Source organism: Gracilinanus agilis, chromosome 1 (genome assembly GCF_016433145.1).
Source record: "Gracilinanus agilis isolate LMUSP501 chromosome 1, AgileGrace, whole genome shotgun sequence".
Lineage (NCBI taxonomy): Eukaryota > Metazoa > Chordata > Mammalia > Didelphimorphia > Didelphidae > Gracilinanus > Gracilinanus agilis.
The window spans coordinates 757,514,862-757,533,601 of NC_058130.1; the positions used below are offsets into that span (position 1 = coordinate 757,514,862).

Genomic DNA, 18,740 nt, shown 5'->3' on the forward strand with positions numbered 1-18,740 from the left:
CCTTTCAGCTCAAAATGTTAATAATTCTGCAGACAGCACAAAGGCCTGATCCAGCACACTGGGTAGCCTGACAGTGCAATCCAATTCAGAATGCAAAGGGATTTTCCTTCTTCTTTCCCCCTTTATTGGCTTATACTGTGCTTCAAGGGCCTTTAATCATTCACTAAAAAAAAAAATAAAGCAAGATCTGATGATTTCTTCCCACCTTCCATATTTCCTGTATTGGGTACCTGAGACCATATAGTCAAAAACATCCTTGAGTATTTTATATAAGTTTTTCAGAAATGCCTTGAAACAGTAAAACTGCCTATGTTATGTTCTCATATATTATCAGGTTTTATATTTTTGACTATGGGGACCTTGGAAAATTATGAAGATCCTGAACACAGACTTACAAGAATCATTCTCTCCTCCCTTTATGCTGATCAACTCTGCCCCAAATCCAAATTACCTTTACTTTCAGCACTGGAACCAGTGTTACCATCTGGTGCTGGTAACATATCTTCATATCCCCAAGATACCATGTGCTTGCCCCCAAGCAAACAGGATGGTGAACCAGGACCTCCTTCTAAAAGTAAAAGCCTATAAAAAGGGAAAGACATTCAAGTTTTTCATTCTAATAAAAAGGCAAAAAGCTTGCTATCTGAAAAGGAAAAAAGAAAAGAAAAGAAAAAACAACTCAAGAAATTTGAATAGAAGATTAAACATTCTTAGGTTTGCCCCAAAGTAGAATAGGAAAATTTCAGAGAGTAGAATTTGTGATGAATGAAATTTTGACAAGATAAGAATTTGATCACGATATTTCTTTAAAATGTAACTGGATAGTTTTTATTCTTTAATGTTTGTTGTTGCGGATGTGGCTGTGAGTAAAATCTCACTTTAAGGGTTTTTAAACATATGTATGTTTAAAATATATAAATTATATGTATACATATATATAATTTTTTTACCAATTACAAGTACTAACAAATTTCCACACAAGTTTAGGTTATATGACTAAACTTATCTCCTTCCCTCCCTTCCCTTACCCCTCCTGGTACTGGCAGGTGCTTTGGTCCGGGTTATATATGCATAAAATCTCATTTTTAAAAAAGTTCTTAAACATTTAGGCCATTTTCAAATAGAGGCTCACCTGTATAGTACATCAGCTACAGGCAGAGACCCCAGATCTGTCTGTTTCTGTAATAGATGGACTGTATGAACAAAAGTTTTCAGGGATCCCCTGAAAAAGTAACAGAAACACATCAAAATAGAAGATGAGAAGACTAACTAATTACAAAGTTTTGTAGCCCATTAGTAGCAAAGTCAATTACATTTGATCATCTCACAATGTTTCAGTTACTGTATATAAGGTTCTCCTGTTCTGCTTATTTCACTCCGCATCAGTTCGTGGAGGTCTTTCCAGGTCATCATTCCTTATAGCACAAAAGTATTCCATCACCATCATCTACCACAATTTGTTCAGCCATTCCCCAATTGAGGGACATCCCCTCAGTTTCCAATTTTTTGCCACCACAAAAAGCATAGCTATAAATATTTTTGAACAAATAGATCCTGTCCCATTTTTTAAAAATATCTTTGGGATACAAACCTAGTAGTGGCATGTGCTGGATCAAAGGACATGCATTCTTCTAAAGCTCTTTGGGCATAATTCTAAATTGCCTTCTATAATGGTTAGATCAATTCACAACTCCACCAGCAATGCATTAGTGTCCCAATTTTGCTATATACCCTCCAACATTTATTATTTTCCTTTATTGTCCTATTGGCCACTCTACTAGGCGTGAGGTTGTACCTCAGAGTTGTTTTGATTTGCATTTCTCTAATCAGGAGGGATTTAGAACATTTTTTAATATGATTATTGATAGTTATGATTTCTTCATCTGAAAACTGTCTGTTTATATCCCTTTACCATTTGTCAATTGGGGAATGATTTGATTTCTTATCAATTTGACTTAGTTCTTTGTAAATTTGAGAAATTAGACAAAAGATAAGGTTTAAAAAAAATAAACTTCCCCATTCTTAATGTTAAAGTCACCAATGTCTTTCCAGGCTGCCAGGTTTGCAACCTTGGTGTCATTCTTAGCTCCTCTCTCCTTTACCTCATACATCACAATTCCCAAATCTTGTTTCTATCTCTACAATATTCCTCAAATGTATTTATTTCTCTTCATTCATGGTGACATCACCCTAGTTCAGGCCCTTATCATCTCTTATTGTAATCATTGTTCATCTGCTTCAAGTTTCTCCACACTGCAATTCATCCTCTACAAAGGTGATAATTTTCCTAAAGCCTGTGTCTAAGCATGTCACATCCTCCTTCTATAGTGATTCCCTGTTACCTCTAGGATCAAATATAAACTCTTCTGTTTGTCATTGAAAACCCTCTACAGCTAGGCTCTTTCATACCTTTCTAGCCTTCTTACACATGACTCCTTTTTGCACACTGTGATCCAGCCAATATTGGCTTACCTGCCATTCCATAGATAGAATGGTTCCATCTCTTTATACCTTTGTACTGGCTGTTGTCCATGCCTGGACTGAACTCCCCACTCATCCCTACTTCTTGGAATTCCTGGTTTCCTTTAAAACTCAGCTCAGGTATCACCTTCTAATGAACTCTTTCTTTACTGCCCTAGCTACTAGTACATTATCTCCCCAAATTACCTTTTGTTCATTTTGTATATATTCTTTGCATAACTTTATTAGGAAATGTAGTCTCCCCCATCAGAAATGAGCTCCTTGGGAAAGAGAATGTTTTCCCTTTTGTCTTTGTATCTTTTGCATTTTAGAATAGTGTTAATTAAGCATATTGTGGTGCTCACCAAATGTTTGTTGAATATCTTCCTGACTTTAGTTCACTACTACACCTCTTTTCTTTCTTTTCCATTAAAACTGTGTAAAGTCCTTTATATATTTAGCAAGAACAATAGAGAGGGACTTTTATGATGTACAAGAGTTAATCTGGCCAGAAATCAAATATAAATTAGCACAAGACCATTTCCTGAATTAATGGTTTCACCTATCAGAAAAGCTATGTTCAGAATGTTACCTTACTTTCCCCAGTCAGGACTCTAATCATTCAGTTTAGTAATCTGAAGACCTTAAAGAGATGGAAAAACTAATATTGGGTAGGAAGATAAAGAATTTTCCTCTTAACTGATTTACTCATTAAATATGGCAAAACTGAAGAGTTAGGAGTACAGTTATGGGGTTGTATGGCCCTATCAGTCAACATTAAGGATCAGCTGGTGTGCTGGGCCCACTATCAAGTGTCAGGACACAAAGCCAAAAATGAAAGAGGAAGAGACTCCTCGAGGAGTCTTCATTCCACTACCCAGGTGGAAGAGTCAAGATTTAGGGTCAGAATGCTTCTAGGCTTAGCTTTTCCACTAAGGGTATAATTTCTCCAGGTCTCAATCTGTACATCTGTCAATAGGGATAATAATCATACTTGTTTTAGGTCCTTCAATAAAGCTTTGTGAAGAAAAATGTGATAGAAAGCATTTGAAAAAAGGTAAAAAAGCATCATAATTAAAAAATGTATTGTTGCTAAATGTGATCAGACTTATTTATTCACTGTCCAGTTTTTTGTTCCTTCTCTTATCAGAGGGACCAAAGGCAGTAGTACCTAAGCAGATGTCCATAAGGGTTTTTACAATTGCACATACTCTCTTAGGGCTTAAAGCTAAGCTGTGACAGTATACTCAAGGTGATCAAACCGAAAATAACTGTTGGTCATATTTTGCTTTAAAAATAATTTAAAGTTCAGTCATTGAAGGCCAAGTTCGAATTGTCAATTGCCAAAATTACTTAGAAAGTAGTAAGAAGCAATCATATATTGATATAATCAATGCATTATGGCCAATAGAAGATTCTTTCAATATAAAGAATGAGAAATGGAAAAGAAACTTTGGCTTGGAGCATCAGAGTCCTACAGAAATGGTCCTTGCTTTTAAAAAAGGTTGCTCTATTTTTCATACCAATCTTGACCTTGGGATTTCAAATGCTAGGTTTTTATCTTTGTAATCAAGAATACTAAGGACAGCAAAAATGAGACCATGTGTACAAGATATTTATAGCAGGAATATTTGTTGGAAATAGACTTTGTATCCCTTGATAAGAGAATGGCTGTCAAATTATGGCATGTGGATATAAGGAATATCACTGTGCTGTAGAGGTTATTGAGTAAGATGAATTCAAAGAAACCTAGAAATACTTGGAAGAAGAGGTGCAAAAGGTAAAGAACTCAAAGTCAAAAAGATTCATTTAAACTTTCAAATTTTTCTTTATGAAAAACCTGACAACTTAAAAATACTTTATTGGAGGGCTTTGCTATATTTGCTCTATTTATAAAGCATATGTGATTCTGTGAGGGCACAGTGCTGCTAATGAAGCAGAGCTGATGGGTCTGATAATTTCTGAAGCAGTTACCTCAATTTTCTTCTCCTGCCATAAGCTAGACTCCTAACTCAAAATGGCTGGCTCACAAATATGTCAATATTAATAAAAGGAGTTAAGGAGACTAGAATGGCACCATGAAACTACTTAACTAGAAAAATAACATAAAGACTATTTCCTCTCATCATGGTCAACAGCATCCTCTTCTGTGTGAAACAATGAATTCTTAGATATGGAACGCTCAGTTAAATCAACACGAGCAAGTAACTAGTCTCAAAATATAAGGAAAAGTGGTTCTATAGAAGCTCAGGGCAATACTTCAACAGTTACTGAGAACCTAGCATGGGTAAAGCAAGGCACTACCAAAGAATACAAAGATGAATAAGACCCTGTTTCTCAGACCTTAAAGAGCCTACAATCTATTAGGAAATAGCAGGCATGGATACAATAAGCAAAGGATGGAATGTGAAAATTTTATGAAAAGGTACAAAGCAAAATGTCATAGAAGCCCAGAAGAGGGATGTACTTCTGACTGGGAGGCATACAGGATTATAGATTTAGGATTAGAAGGGATTTTAGATGCCTTCAAATTCAATCCTATCATTTTATAGCTCAGGAAACTAAGGTACAGAGAGCTTAGATGATTTATCCAAGGCTAATGAGTCAGACAATCAACAAGCATTAATCAACCACTTACATGTGCCAGGTACAGGTTTAAGTGCCAAGTATACAAAGGCAAAAAAGTTTCTACTCCCAAGGAGCTGACATTATAATGGGGGAGACATATAACTATATGGACACAAGCCAGATATATATTGGGTACACAAAAATAATCTGAAAGGGAAAGGCACTACAAGAGCAATCAGGAAAGGGGCCTGGAGACAAGACATACTGAGTTCAAATTTGGCCTCAGACATTTCCTAGCTTTGGGATCCTAGGCAAGTCACTTAACTCCAATTGCCTAGCCCTTACCACTCTTCTGCCTTAGTCTTTTCCCCTTTTCTCTGATCTCTTTGGGATACAGACTCAGTAGCGGAGTCAAAGGGTATGCATAGATTTATGACCCTTTGAGTCTGATTCCATATTGCTCTCCAGAATGCTTATATCAATTCACAATTCTACCAACAGCATATTGGTGTCCCAATTTTCCCACATCCCCTCCAACATTTATCATTTTACTTTTTGGTCATGTTAGCCAATCTGATATGTGTGAGGTAGTGTCTCAGAATAGTTTTAATTTGTATTTCTCTAATCAATAGTGCATTGGAACACTTCTTCATATGACTATACATAGGTTAGATTTCTTCCTCTGAGAATTTCCTGTTCAAATCTTTTGACCATTCATCAATTGGGGAATGCTTATAATTTGATTCAGTTTTCTATATATTTGAGAAATGAGGCCTTTGTCAGAGATGCTTGCTATAAAAAGTTTTTCCCCAAATTTGTTGTTTCCCCTCTAATCTTGGTTGCATTGGTTTTGCTTGTGCAGAACCTTTTTAATTTAATGTAATCAAAATTATCCGTTTCATTTTTAGTAATGTTCTCTGCTTTGTTTGTTCATAAATTCTTCCTTTATCCATTAAGTCTGATAGGTAAACATTTTCAGTTTTCCCTAATTTTTTTATGGTATCAATATTTCTGGATCAGGTATCCACTTAGACTTTATTCTGGGGTATGGTGTGAGATATTGGACTATGCTTAGTTTCTGCCATACTTTTTTTCCAATTTTCCTAGCAGTTTTTGTCAAATATTAAGTTCTTTTCTCAGAAGCTTGGATCCTTGGGTTTATCGAACACTAAGTTGCAATGGACATTAACTACCATGTGTTGATTACCTAACCTATTCCATTGATCTACTATATTTCTTAGTACCAGACTGCTTTGATGATTACTGCTTTATCACATAGTTTGAAATCTGGTACAGTTAGTCTTCCTTTCTTTATATTTTTTTCATTGATTCCCTTGATATTCTTAGCCTTTTGTTCTTTCCACTCTTCTGCCTTGGAACTGATACTTAGTACTGATTCTAAGATAGAAGGTAAAGGTTTAGGAAGAAAAGAGGACTCAGGAAAAACCTATTGTAGAAGGTGGGATTTGGGATGAGTCTTGAAGCCAAGGAAACTAAAAGGTAGAGGTGGTGAGAGAGAACATTCCAAGCATAGGATACAGGCAGTAAAAAGGTCCAGAGATCAAAGATGGAATGTCCTATGGGGAATGGCCCACAATAAGTCCATATAGGATTATAGAGGGAGTCAATGGATGAAAGCAATTTTATAAGAAAAAAGGAAACATAGGAATAAGCCAAGTTATGGAGAATTTTAAATGCCTAACAAAGGGTTTTACATTTGATTCTAGAGATTAATAGTAAGCCAATGGAGTTTATGGTGTTGGGGAGGAAGAAAGGGGACAGAATCAGCCCTACACTTAGAAGAATCTCCTGGATGGGGCCTGAGAAACACTTGAGGCAGAGAGATTGCAGTAGTCTAGTTGTGGAGTAATAAGGGCCTGAGAGATCTGTGGCTATAGGTAGAGAGAAGAGGATGTAGTTGTAAAGGCAAAAAAGACAAGATTTGCCACGGACTGGTAAAGAGAAGGGATAGTGAGGACATGAGGATGGCATGAAGGTTGAGAAGCTAGGTGACTGGGAGGGCATTCTGGCCTTCAATCATGCTAGAGCTCTTTGTAAGAGGGTTGAGTTTGGGGGAAAGATAATAAGTCTTCTTTTCCATTTGTTGAGTTTTAGATGGCTAATGGAAATCCAATTTGAGACACCCAAGAAGCAGCTGGAGATCTGTGATCCTAGTTCAGTGGACAGACTAAGGCTAGCTATATAAAGCTGGAAGCATCTGCATAGACATGATAACTGAAACCAGGGGAGTTGATGAGATCAATAAGATAGCTTAAGAGATAAAAGGGAGTCCAGAACAGAGTTTTAGGGAATAACCATAATTAGAAGTGATCTGGATGAAGGACCTATAAAGGAATAGTTGGCAGATAGGAGACAAAAAAGCTAGAAAGGAAAGAATAACTAAGAGAAGCAGATGATAGAGAGTATCAGAGTCTTCAGAGAAGTCAAAGAGGATCCGGAGTAAGAAATGACCATCAGATCTTGTCATTAAGAGATCATTGGTGGGACAGCTGGGTAGCTCAGTGGATTGAGAGTTGGGCCTAGAGACGGGAGGTCCTAGGTTCAGATCTGGCCTCAGACACTTCCCAGCTGTGTGACCCTGGGCAAGTCATTTGACCCCCATTGCCCACCCTTACCACTCTTCCACCTGGGAGCCAATGCACAGAAGTTAAGGGTTTAAAAGAGAGAGAGAGAGAGAGAGAGAGAGAGAGAGAGAGAGAGAGAGAGAGAGAGAGAAAGAGAGAGAGAGAGAGAGAGATATCATTGGTAATGTTGGAGAAGGCCATTTTCAGGTGAGAATGTTGAGGTCAGAAGGTAGATTTAAGAGGGTATAGAAAGGAGTGAAAGGAGAGTAAATTAAGGCCGCAAGTGTATACTGGTTGTTTAAGGAGTTTAGTCTTGAAGAGGGAGAAGGACACAGAAGAGCTAGTGGGGATGGGTGGGTGAAGTGAGAATTTTTTAAGAATGGGAGACAAGAGAAGGCTTGTCAATGTCAACAAGGTAGGAGCCAGTAGATAAAGGGATATTGAAGATAAGAGAGAGAATAAGGACAATAGTGGATAGAATTTGCTGGAAAGGCTGAAAGAGGATGGAATCAAACATGTATATGGAGGGGGGCTTGTGTAAAGAGAAGGGCCACCCCTTCATCTGAGAACAAAGGATGAGAAATTGAAGGAAAATGTCTAAATGAGGTAAGATGAAGGAGAAAGGAAAAGAGGAAGCACTCAGCAAATTATCTCAATTTTTTCAGAAGTATAAAGTGTTGTCCTCAGCTAGAAGATAAGATCTTGAATAACTGAAGCAGAGAATGAAATAGCAAAATAATTAGGGAGGAATAGAGTGTTTACCTTGCTGCAAGGAGGACCTAGAATGAAATCAGTTAAGAGAAATTTATAGTGGATCAAGTCAATATGATTTCATGATTTCTTCTAGCTCCATTCAGTAGCTTGTGAATAAGAGTGAAGGTGGAAGATCGGAGTAAGCCAGGGTTAAAAACTGGCAAACATTACTGGCAACAGGACATAGGAGCAAAGGAATCAAGATAGAGGATAATATAGAGAAGGTTTAGGAGAAAGTATAACTAGTCCTGGACAGCTTTGTCATCAGGAGGGAGCCATATCTCAGTGAGGGCTAGAAGACAGAAGGAGTAAGATGTTTAAATAAAAAGGCTAAAGATAAAAGACATTTATTGATTATGGAGTAGGCATTCCAGAAGCCATACAGGTACCAAGCAACAGAAGCAGGATGGGATCCCAGGTCTCCTGATTTGAAAGTAAGCACACTTTTTGCTGTAATACATTGACTGTGGAAGATTTTATAAAGGAGGCAACTCTGGACCTGGGAATTATGGTTTGGGTTGGATCCAACAGATGGCAACAGAAGAGAAACACAATTCAGGTGGGGGAAATAGGGTAAAAATAATGTCAAAGGAACAGAAACACATTAGGCATGTTTGGGTAATCATGAATAGTTCATTTTATCAAAAACATAATGCATAGAAGAATGTGGGGAGGATCACAAGGCAGAAAATATGAAATCTGACCAGATTGTTGAGTTATCATGTCAAGAAACAATATTTATTAAGTACTTACTATGCACCAAATACTGCTAAACACTGGAACTATAAAGAAAGAGAGAAACCCAATCTCTGCTCTCTAAGTTTATAGTTTAAAGGGGGGGACAAGATGGAAATAAATATATGTGAACAGAGTTGACATAAACAAGCTAAATTGAAAGTAATTTCAGAGAGAAAGAACTAAGATTAAGGAAGACCAGGAAAGCCTTCTGTAGAAGGTGAGACACCAGGTGAGATTCAAAGAAAGCCAAGGAAGTCAGGAGGCGGAGAATTCCAGACAGAGAAGATAGAGAAAATGCCCCATGTTAGGAAAAAGGAACAGCCAGGAGGCCAGTGTCTCTGGACCACAGAATAAGTGGAGGAGAATAGACTCTAAGAAGACTGGAGAGGTGAGAAGGGGGGAAAGCTATGAAGGGCTGTAAAAGGCAAAAAGAGGATTAAATATTTGATTCTGGAGGGAAGTAGAATTTATTGAAAAGAGTGACATGGTCAGACTTAAACTTTAGGAAAAACAATTTGACAGTGGAGCAGAGTATGGACTGGAGCAGAAGAAGGGAGATTTATGATGCAGAATCAACCGAAAGGTTGTTGCAAAAATTCAGGTGTGAGATGAGTGAAATGAGGCCCAAGGCAGTGGTAAGGCATATAAAGAGAGAAGTTACAAAGTTGGACAAGACTTGGAGAGGAGAGGAGAGCAGAGCCCAGGCCAGAGCCTTAGGGATCAGAAATAGTTAAGGAATGACCTGAATGAAGATCTAACTTTGAATGTCACATATGAGGATCAAACAAATAAGAGGATTCAAACAAACTACCTCTATGTTGCTCATTCACTCCTGCAAATAAGTATAAAAATTATAGAACTCAAAAATGTTTGACCATCTACCAAGCAGATATGCAAATAACAACACTTTGCCAATCACCTGGCATAAAATACTTAGGATGAAGTTAGGATGAACGAATATTGATATGTGCTGGTTTCCCACTTAATGTGCTTTCTTAAAACACAAGCAAACAAATTTTTCATATGACATACCAGCCATGACTCTAGCCTGACCCAGTTATCAGCAATCATAAAGCAATTAAAGCAAACAGTGACCTTTGTAAGAGTACTGCAAACTGGAAAACACTGTGTAAATGTGAGCTATCAGAATGATAATTATTTTCCCCTTACCTTGCACAAGCTAAAGCAACAAGAGCAGCAGCAGCATTCTCCTTTTGCTTATGCGGGACATGTTGGCCGGTGGCAGATGTCTCCTCTAGCCAAGAGCATAGCAGAGCTTCAATTCCATTTAGACAGTCAGCTGGCTCCTTAGTTAAACTCAAGGGTTGGCAGTCTCGAAGACAATTCAACAGCACCTCGGCTGTGATATTACAGAGAGAAGGGTCTGTTCTACTCTGAGACTGAAGGAGAGGGAAAACTAGTAGGAGCCCCATTCGTGATGTGAACGGTGCTTGCTCTGGTTGTTGTAACAACCCCTGGCGTTTGAGCAGAGCCAAAGTTTCTTCATCACCTGAATTTTCCCTTTCATGTTGCTCTTCCAAGGCCAGCTGGCGCTGAGCATTCCACAGTCCTCGAAGGGCATTCAGACGGTATTCCAGCAGTCGGGCATAGGCGTTGCTCTGATTCCCGCACACAGACCGCAAACGGTCAGCAAGTTCAATAGGACTTTTGGTCTCGAATGTTAAAATCTAAGAAAAGCAACCAATAAAAGGTGTTTATTTAACAATGAATAAGTCCATTTCATTAGCCATCACTGAGAATAAAGAAGCAAAATGTAATTTATCTCCATGATCTAAAACATTATTTTGGTTCTACAAAATGTATAAAAACATGGACCACAAAATCAGTTATTAATTGTTGGAGAAATTTTTTCCTAAAAATTACTGCTAAGCCTTTCTCTAAAATGGGAAAAAGCTGGCTTAATTATTATCCAAATGCAATGGAGAAAAAGATTACAATCTAACTTCAAAGGCAAAAATTTTATTTGAAAGCAAAAAGGATTTACTTCCCCAGAAAAATCTAATACATTTTTTAAAAATCACAGCATTTTTATTTCTAGGATATTTATTATAAAAAATAGTATTTTAATTTTGGTTAGCTCTCAGTTTTTTATTTTGTCATATTTTCATCTTGAGAAAATATGTTGATGTACCCAATTTATATGGAAGCCTTCCATCACCACCATCTTCTTGCCAAAACATACAATTATCAGGAAGTTCCCTGATTTTCAGCAGCTAGGGAATAAAACAACTATACCCTCAATCAACTATAAAGAATACATTCTCAAGAAAAAAGAATTAAACCAAATTTATGATTCAAGGAGTTCAGGCATTGAAATTGTACTGGGTTAGAAAGAACATAATACTGTTAACTGAGGAGGTCACATCCATAAAAGAGAACAATTTGGGAGAGCTGCACATAAAAACAGATTATTGGGAGTAATGTAAGATGGATCTGGTTCTCATTAGACTAAAAGGTCAAAGTACTCAGAAAATAGAAAGTAAAAAATATGTTAAATCACTGGCAGAGATATCACAAAATGCACAGATATCACAAAATGTAGTTCACATTATTTTTCTTATTAGCCAAAACCCAATTTCCTTCCATCTCAAGTTTTTCTGTTTAAAATATTCTGTTCATCTACTAAAACAACAAGTTCTTCTGGATGCAATGTAAATACTGGAGTTACCGAGCCAAGCTACAAAATATGTGTACACTGTTCTATTGAAAAATGTTGACTTTGGAAAATCAAAAAAGCAAGTCAAAATAAAATAACTACCTATAAAGGTAAAATCAGAAATGCTATTAATGAATGGCCAAAGCTAATCCTGGAGAGAGAGAGAGAGAGAGAGAGAGAGAGAGAGAGAGAGAGAGTTAGTTCCAACCAGGCTAGATATGTATTCATAAATTTACTTTTAGAGGGGCAGCTGGGTAGCTCAGTGAATTGAGAGCCAGACCTAGAGATGGGAAGGTCCTAGGTTCAAATATGACCTCAGACATTTCCCAACAGTGTGACCCTGGGCAAGTCACTTAACCCTCATTGTCTAGCCCTTACCACACTTGGAGTCAATACACAGTATTGACTCCAAGAAGGAAGGTAAGGGTTTTTAAAAAAAAGAAAGAAAGAAAAAAAGAAAGAAATTTGCTCTTAGGTTCAGCTATATTAAAAACATATTAGTTATAGCAAATGTCCAACCTTTTTCTTATTCTTGGTACATCACAAGGCTTTTCATACATGATTAAATTCAGTCACTCTTAAAGAAAAGTTTTAATAGTAAATAATAATTGTTACTAAATATCCTTCTCCTTGCCAGGATGATATATTTTCTAGTCCAAATTTTCCACATTAACAAAGAAAAACTCCAGATCCAAGATTATTTACTTAAAATAGAATCAGATCTAAAAAGCTGGGAGAGTCTTCCAAGATCCTTGAAAATCTCTAACAATGAAAGGGAAATTAACTGACCTAAATGCCAAGTAGCCAGGTGGTGTAGTGGGCAGAACATTAATAGTGAACATTAAAATTCAAATTTGACTTCAAACACACTAAAGTTTATTTTTCAAATTGAATTCTTTTTTAAATAACATAAACCACAATGACAAAAAACTGGAAAATGAGGAGGTGTCCATCAATTGGGGAATGGTTGAACAAAGTGTGGTATCTGATGGTATGGAATACTACTGTGCTGAAAGGAATAATGAACTGGAGCAATTCTAAGTGAACTAGAAAGACCTTCAGGAATTGATGCAGAGTGAAAGGAGCAGAACCAGGAGAACATTGTACACAGAGATGGATACACTGTGGTACAATCGAATGTAGTGGACTTCTACTAGCAGCAATGCAATAATCCAGGACAATTCTGAGGGACTTATGAGAAAGAACATTATCCACATCCAGAGAAAGAACTGTGGGAGCAGAAACTCAGAAGAAAAACATATGATTGATCACATGGTTCTATGGGTATATGATTGGGGATGTTGACTTTAAATGATCACTCTATTACAAATATTAATAATATGGAAATAGGTTTTGAACAATGATACATGCAAACCCAGTGAGTGGGACTGCTCATCAGCACCAAGAGTGGGGAGGGAGAAAGGGAGGAAAAGAACATGAATCATGTAACCATGGAAAAATATTCTAAATTAATCAAATAAAAAATGAAAAAAAAAACCATAAACCACAAATTTTACAGTAGTAAATAAGCCTTTTGATCTTATCTTCCTGAGCCTGAGAAGACCTAGCCAATTTAAATATTTCCTGCCAAAGTTTTCCTGTCATTGACCTCGTGATTTCTTCAGCTTAAAAAAGACTTTTAAAAAGATCAGCTCTATATGTACAATACATACATGACTTCATGCTTTATCAATCATGGATCTTCACAGCTAATAGGAATCTACTACTAAAAAATGCAAAATGGGCTTTTATTAAATTCAAGAATAGATGAACAATTCTATAACATTATACTTAGCTATTTATTTTTATGATCAATGTTCAAACATAAGCGCTTCTAAAATATAATATTTGATGGTTCATAAAATGAGGTATGTGGCTGGATATTTCTAATGCCAAATGGCATAGTTTGTTGTTGAAAAATACATAATGTAATCTGTATTTTCCTATCAATTTTCTTTTTACATTAAGTTCTGTATATTTTTAGCACTCCATTTTAAAAAGAACTATTCTGAAAGAATTGTTATAATATAATTAACCAAATATTATGTAATACATACACTTAAGTGGCTGTTACATTTATTGATTTAGCAGTGTCTATGGCTTACTGTGCTTTTAAAAATCCATTAGACTATTCAGCATTATCCATTTTTCAATGGCACCTTATGAGCACTGAGAGCTGTCCATTTATTAATAAGACTTTGCTGCTGTTTTTAGAACACTCAAGTCTGAAGGGCAGCCAGCCTGAAATTCTTTAGTAAAACCACTATAAGTTTTATGTTAATAAGCTTGTGCCATTTGGGTAGATTTGGGCTTTATTAAGTGACTTGTCACAATTTAACTTATATACCTTTTCTCAATACCTGCTCCTGACCAAGAAGATAAAAGACTAACATCTCAGAAAATTAACAGGAAAAAAAAAGGACAAAAAGCTATGTGAGTAAAAGGTGAGTAGATCCTTTGCTATCTCTAAATAAAAGGACCATAAACTGCATGTGAGTGATAACACCAAGGCCTTCCCTAATTAAAGGAGTGGCACCCTCAAAGCCACTTACAAACTTGGAGCAATATGTTATCAAACTGTTGACACACATGTTGACTACTCTGATCACCCTGGAACCTCTGGGGGAAGAGGGGAAGGGAGGAAAGAAGAGTAAGTGAGGTTGACATTGCTTGAGGTCAAATTGGCTTCTGAATTAAGATTCCAGCATAAGAACAGTGATATTACTGAGTCAAGCCATTTTTTAACATTTTTTTGCTTTTTTTTCTTCTTGTGAGAAATATAATAGACAATGCTTTAAATGCCCATACTTAACAGAGAAACTTAAAATTTGCATGAGGAAATGTAGTGAAAGTATTTGGAGCAAATATAGTTGACCCTTTACCAAAGACCATATAAAATACATCTATTTCTGTTCAAGTTCTAACCCAGTGATTCCCAAAGTGGGCGCCACCACCCCCTGGTGGGTGCTACAGAGATCCAGGGGAGCGGTGATGGCCAAAGGTGCATTTATCTTTCCTATTAATTGCTATTAAAATTTTTAAAAAATTAATTTCCGGGGGTGCTAAGTAATATTTTTTCTGGAAAGGGGGCGGGAGGCCAAAAAAGTTCAGTCTAACCGAATGTTTCATCATGAGGTAAGATGACCTTGGGTTCTCAAGGTTATAAGAACAGAGTTCAAACCTCTGATAGATATTATCAAGCTGAAGGATTCAAGTATTGACCTGGTAAAGAGCATCTTCTATCCCACCTAGAAGCTATTCTGCTTGATTTCTATTTCATAAACATCGTGTTTTCCCCCCAGGATAAGCTCATCACCAGAAATCTTATCATTATGGAGACTGCTTCAGCTTTGGTGCTCAATACCACCTTGGTACTCTCTGAAAGAACAAAAAAACTTCTCTCAAAGTCACCCTTTATAGAGGGCTCAGAATTTCTAACTTCATTTCCCACCAGATGTTCTGCCTGGTCTTGACTTCACAAAAGCAAAAACTATCTTTCTTTTTCTCATTTATATACCTAGTACTTGGCACAGTGACTGGAACATAGTAAACATTTAATAAATATTTATTGACTATTGACAATCTAAGAATCAGCCTAGCTAAGTACAGAAAAGCTCATCCACAAGGGGCTGGCTATTTGGCTCAAGCCAAAGAAGTTCCTGAAGGCCATTTCCTAAGACATGGAGAGCTTATGATATATATCAATGGAGAAAGTGCCCACACAGATTCTTGAGACATTAAGGAATGCTACAATCTGACTCAATCCAATATTTGAACATTGAAGGAAATATTTAAATAGATATTTAGTTATTTAAGTGGACCTGTGATCTTAATGGCATGGGTAATGTGTTTAAACCAAAAGAGTATAAAAGCTGCCCATCTATTATCTCTTGTTTTCCCTATGATGGGGACATCTCTTTTCTAGACACATCTCTCTCCTATCATTTAACAAAACATTTACTAAATACCTACAATGTGCCAGGTACTATGCTGATAGTTAATGGTATTCTCACTGGTAATATGTTGCAGTCTACACATACCCATCATGTGCCACTCCCTTGTAAGGTGACTCACAACTTGAATTATTTGGAGACTTTAGTATTTTGACTTATAGCCATATTTGACCACTGAAAGAATATTAATTTTAAAACACTGACTCTTTGTTTCAGGAAACTTGGTACTTCAAAGGCACTCTGTAATTTCTCAAAGCTTGCATTTCTCCTCCTATTCAGTAACAGATTCAGTCCATTCCCCACCAATCAGTCAATGCTGATTAAGCATCAACTAGGTGCAAGGCACTAAACACTTCATCCACAGTGCCTGTCCAAAATATACATACAATCACCCAGTGGAATTGCTTATTGACTCTGGGAGGGGGGAGGGAAAAAACCTGAATCATGTAACCATGGAAAACTACTTTAAAATAAATTTAAAACACACACACACACACACACACACACACATATGTGTGTGTATATATATATATATAAATAGATCATCTACTAGTATGTGACAGACTAGACAAAAAGACATTTTTCACCCACTTGGTTTTTGCGCTGTGGATAGTTAAACCAAACTCTTTTAAATAACTCTAGAAACCATTTAGAAGACTGCAATGTTCATTTGATGAATTCAATGTGAGGTCATCCACAAATATCTGAAGGATCTCACCATCTATAAAGAATCCACCCTCCATTCAGATTCTGTACTAGACATCCTCCATGACATTCAAAACAGCTTTAAAGGGCAAATTTTGTCTTGCTTGATACTCATCAGAAGCTTGTCAAACAGATATTAAGACTTCTTTCAAGGAACTTTGTATGACTTTAAGATATGCTTGGGAGCCTGTAAAGTAGCATCTTAAGTCTACCAGATACAGATAAAATTTTTTTATAGTCAACAAAAAGAAAGTCCAATGGGAACCTAATATCCCCAATTAAAATGAACTCACTAAGCATTTATTAACCTGAGACAATAAGGTGGCACAATGAATAGGGTTTGACCTGGAGTCAGGAAGACTTGAGTTTAAATATTGACTCAGATACTTATTAGCTATGTGACTCTAAGTAAGTCACTTAACCTCTGTCTGCCTCAATTTCGTCATCTATTAAATAGAGAAAATAATATCTCTTAGAATTGTGAGGACCAAATGAGATGATATTTATAAAATGCAATGTGCTATATAAATCCTATTATTATTGTCATTCACTTTTGTACCAAACACCATGCTAAGATAAAAACAAAACAATCATTTGTGGTCTGTTATAAAATATAATTTACAAAAATCAACTTATTCATATTTTCTTGAAGACTGCCCTTGAAATGTGTGGACTTACTCTCATAAGGAGCTTTAACAGGTGGAAAGGTAGTCATAAGGGGTAGAAGTGATTGACATTTTCTCAGCTGGTAAAAAAAACCCTTTTTTTGGTAAGAATAAAGTTCGTGAATTTTTCCTAAGAATCGAGTGTTCTTTCTTTCACATACGAAAACTCAAAATTGTGTAACCTCTACAACATAGGTCACTCTAGTCCAACTACTCTTCCCATCTTGGTTTCTTTAGTACCATTTCTACTTCTTCATGTGGGGCGATGAACATGGGACTGTTAAGGAAAATATGAGATTCTATAGCCAGGGATGGAGTTTGGTATAGAATTCAATAGATCTTTTTTTTTTTTCATTTTTCTTTGGGTCTTTGTCTATCTAGTTTCACCTTTAAATACCCTGAGGGCTACCTGTTTGGCTTATATTTTCTCAGGGAAAACTCTCATTATACCTGTTATAGGTAAATTAGGACAGATACTAAATAAATAGCAGATAGAATTATTTTCTTAAGCCAACTCCAACTAAATAGCAGTAGTCAAATCAAAAAATGGTGTCCTCTTTTCCTAAGAGATCTCCCATAAAACTCTCTTTTCCCAAGTCTTCCTCTCATTTTTTATTAATTCCTCTAAGGTAAATACTTGTAAGGGCCATTGTAGAGGAGATTCTTGCTTATAGATTGAAATTGGAAGGCTCTAAGTTTCTTCCAATTCAGATTCTGTGAAATGTAATATACTGGAAAAACATGGGAAAATCTCAGGTAACAATGAAGAGAACAAGTCCTTGCCATTGTACTACCGGCAACTGTCTTTCTCAAGCAATGTTGGATTATGTTCCTTGGACAAGCCATTGCATATGTCTGGAACAAACAAACAATGAACAATAGTCACCAAAAGAGGAGTGTTTCAAACCTGGGATTATTCAAGCTTCAAACAGATGAATTACATTATGACACTATCCAGTACATGTGGTACATTAACTGACTCAATTCATTATATGAATCTGTCAGTATAATCTGAATTTATTCCAAGGCTTCTTTCTTTTTTTTTTAAACCCACAACTTCTGTGTATTGGCTCCTAGGTAGAAGAGTGGTAAGGGTAGGCAATGGGGGTCAAGTGACTTGCCCAGGGTCACCCAGCTGGGAAGTGTCTGAGGCCGCATTTGAACCTAGGACCTCCCATCTCTAGACCTGACTCTCAATCCACTGAGCTACCCAGCTGCCTTCCCCTCCAAGGCTTATTTCAAAGCTGATCCACTGAACAGACTTGAAATTCTAAAAATAAAATCTTTAAGAAAACGGCAGGAAAGTCTGAACCCTACTCAAATGTTTGATCAGATTTTAAACTTGTCTAGATATTTTTCTATTTCCTACATTCTTAATCAGAGAAGCTCTGAACTGAATATAAGAGACAACAAAATCAACACATCTTCAATTTAAACCAAACTCTGGTTGGTAGAGGGAGGAAAAATTTAATAATATTAGTAATAGTATAAACAACAGCAAGAAAAAGTTCTCTTTTGCTTAGTCTTAAGGTTCACAAAATCCTTTCCAACTTTTAACAGTAGGTATAAACTCAGAAATGGAAATTAGACCAAATTACAGGTTTCTTAGTTGTCTCAAATAAATTAGACTCTAATT

General features: G+C 36.5%; 1 protein-coding gene across 2 annotated transcripts in view; it reads right to left on the reverse strand.

Annotated features, from left to right (window-relative positions):
- HECTD4 (HECT domain E3 ubiquitin protein ligase 4) overlaps positions 1–18,740 on the reverse strand; it is a 220,189-nt gene that overhangs the window by 150,875 nt on the left and 50,574 nt on the right. For both annotated transcript variants that reach the window (XM_044673638.1, XM_044673630.1), the window contains exons 2-4: positions 10,275–10,792; positions 1,133–1,222; positions 452–582 (exon numbers count right to left, since the gene is read on the reverse strand). In XM_044673638.1, the coding sequence (XP_044529573.1) occupies positions 452–582; positions 1,133–1,222; positions 10,275–10,792 (739 nt within the window). The remainder of the gene's footprint in view (positions 1–451; positions 583–1,132; positions 1,223–10,274; positions 10,793–18,740) is intronic.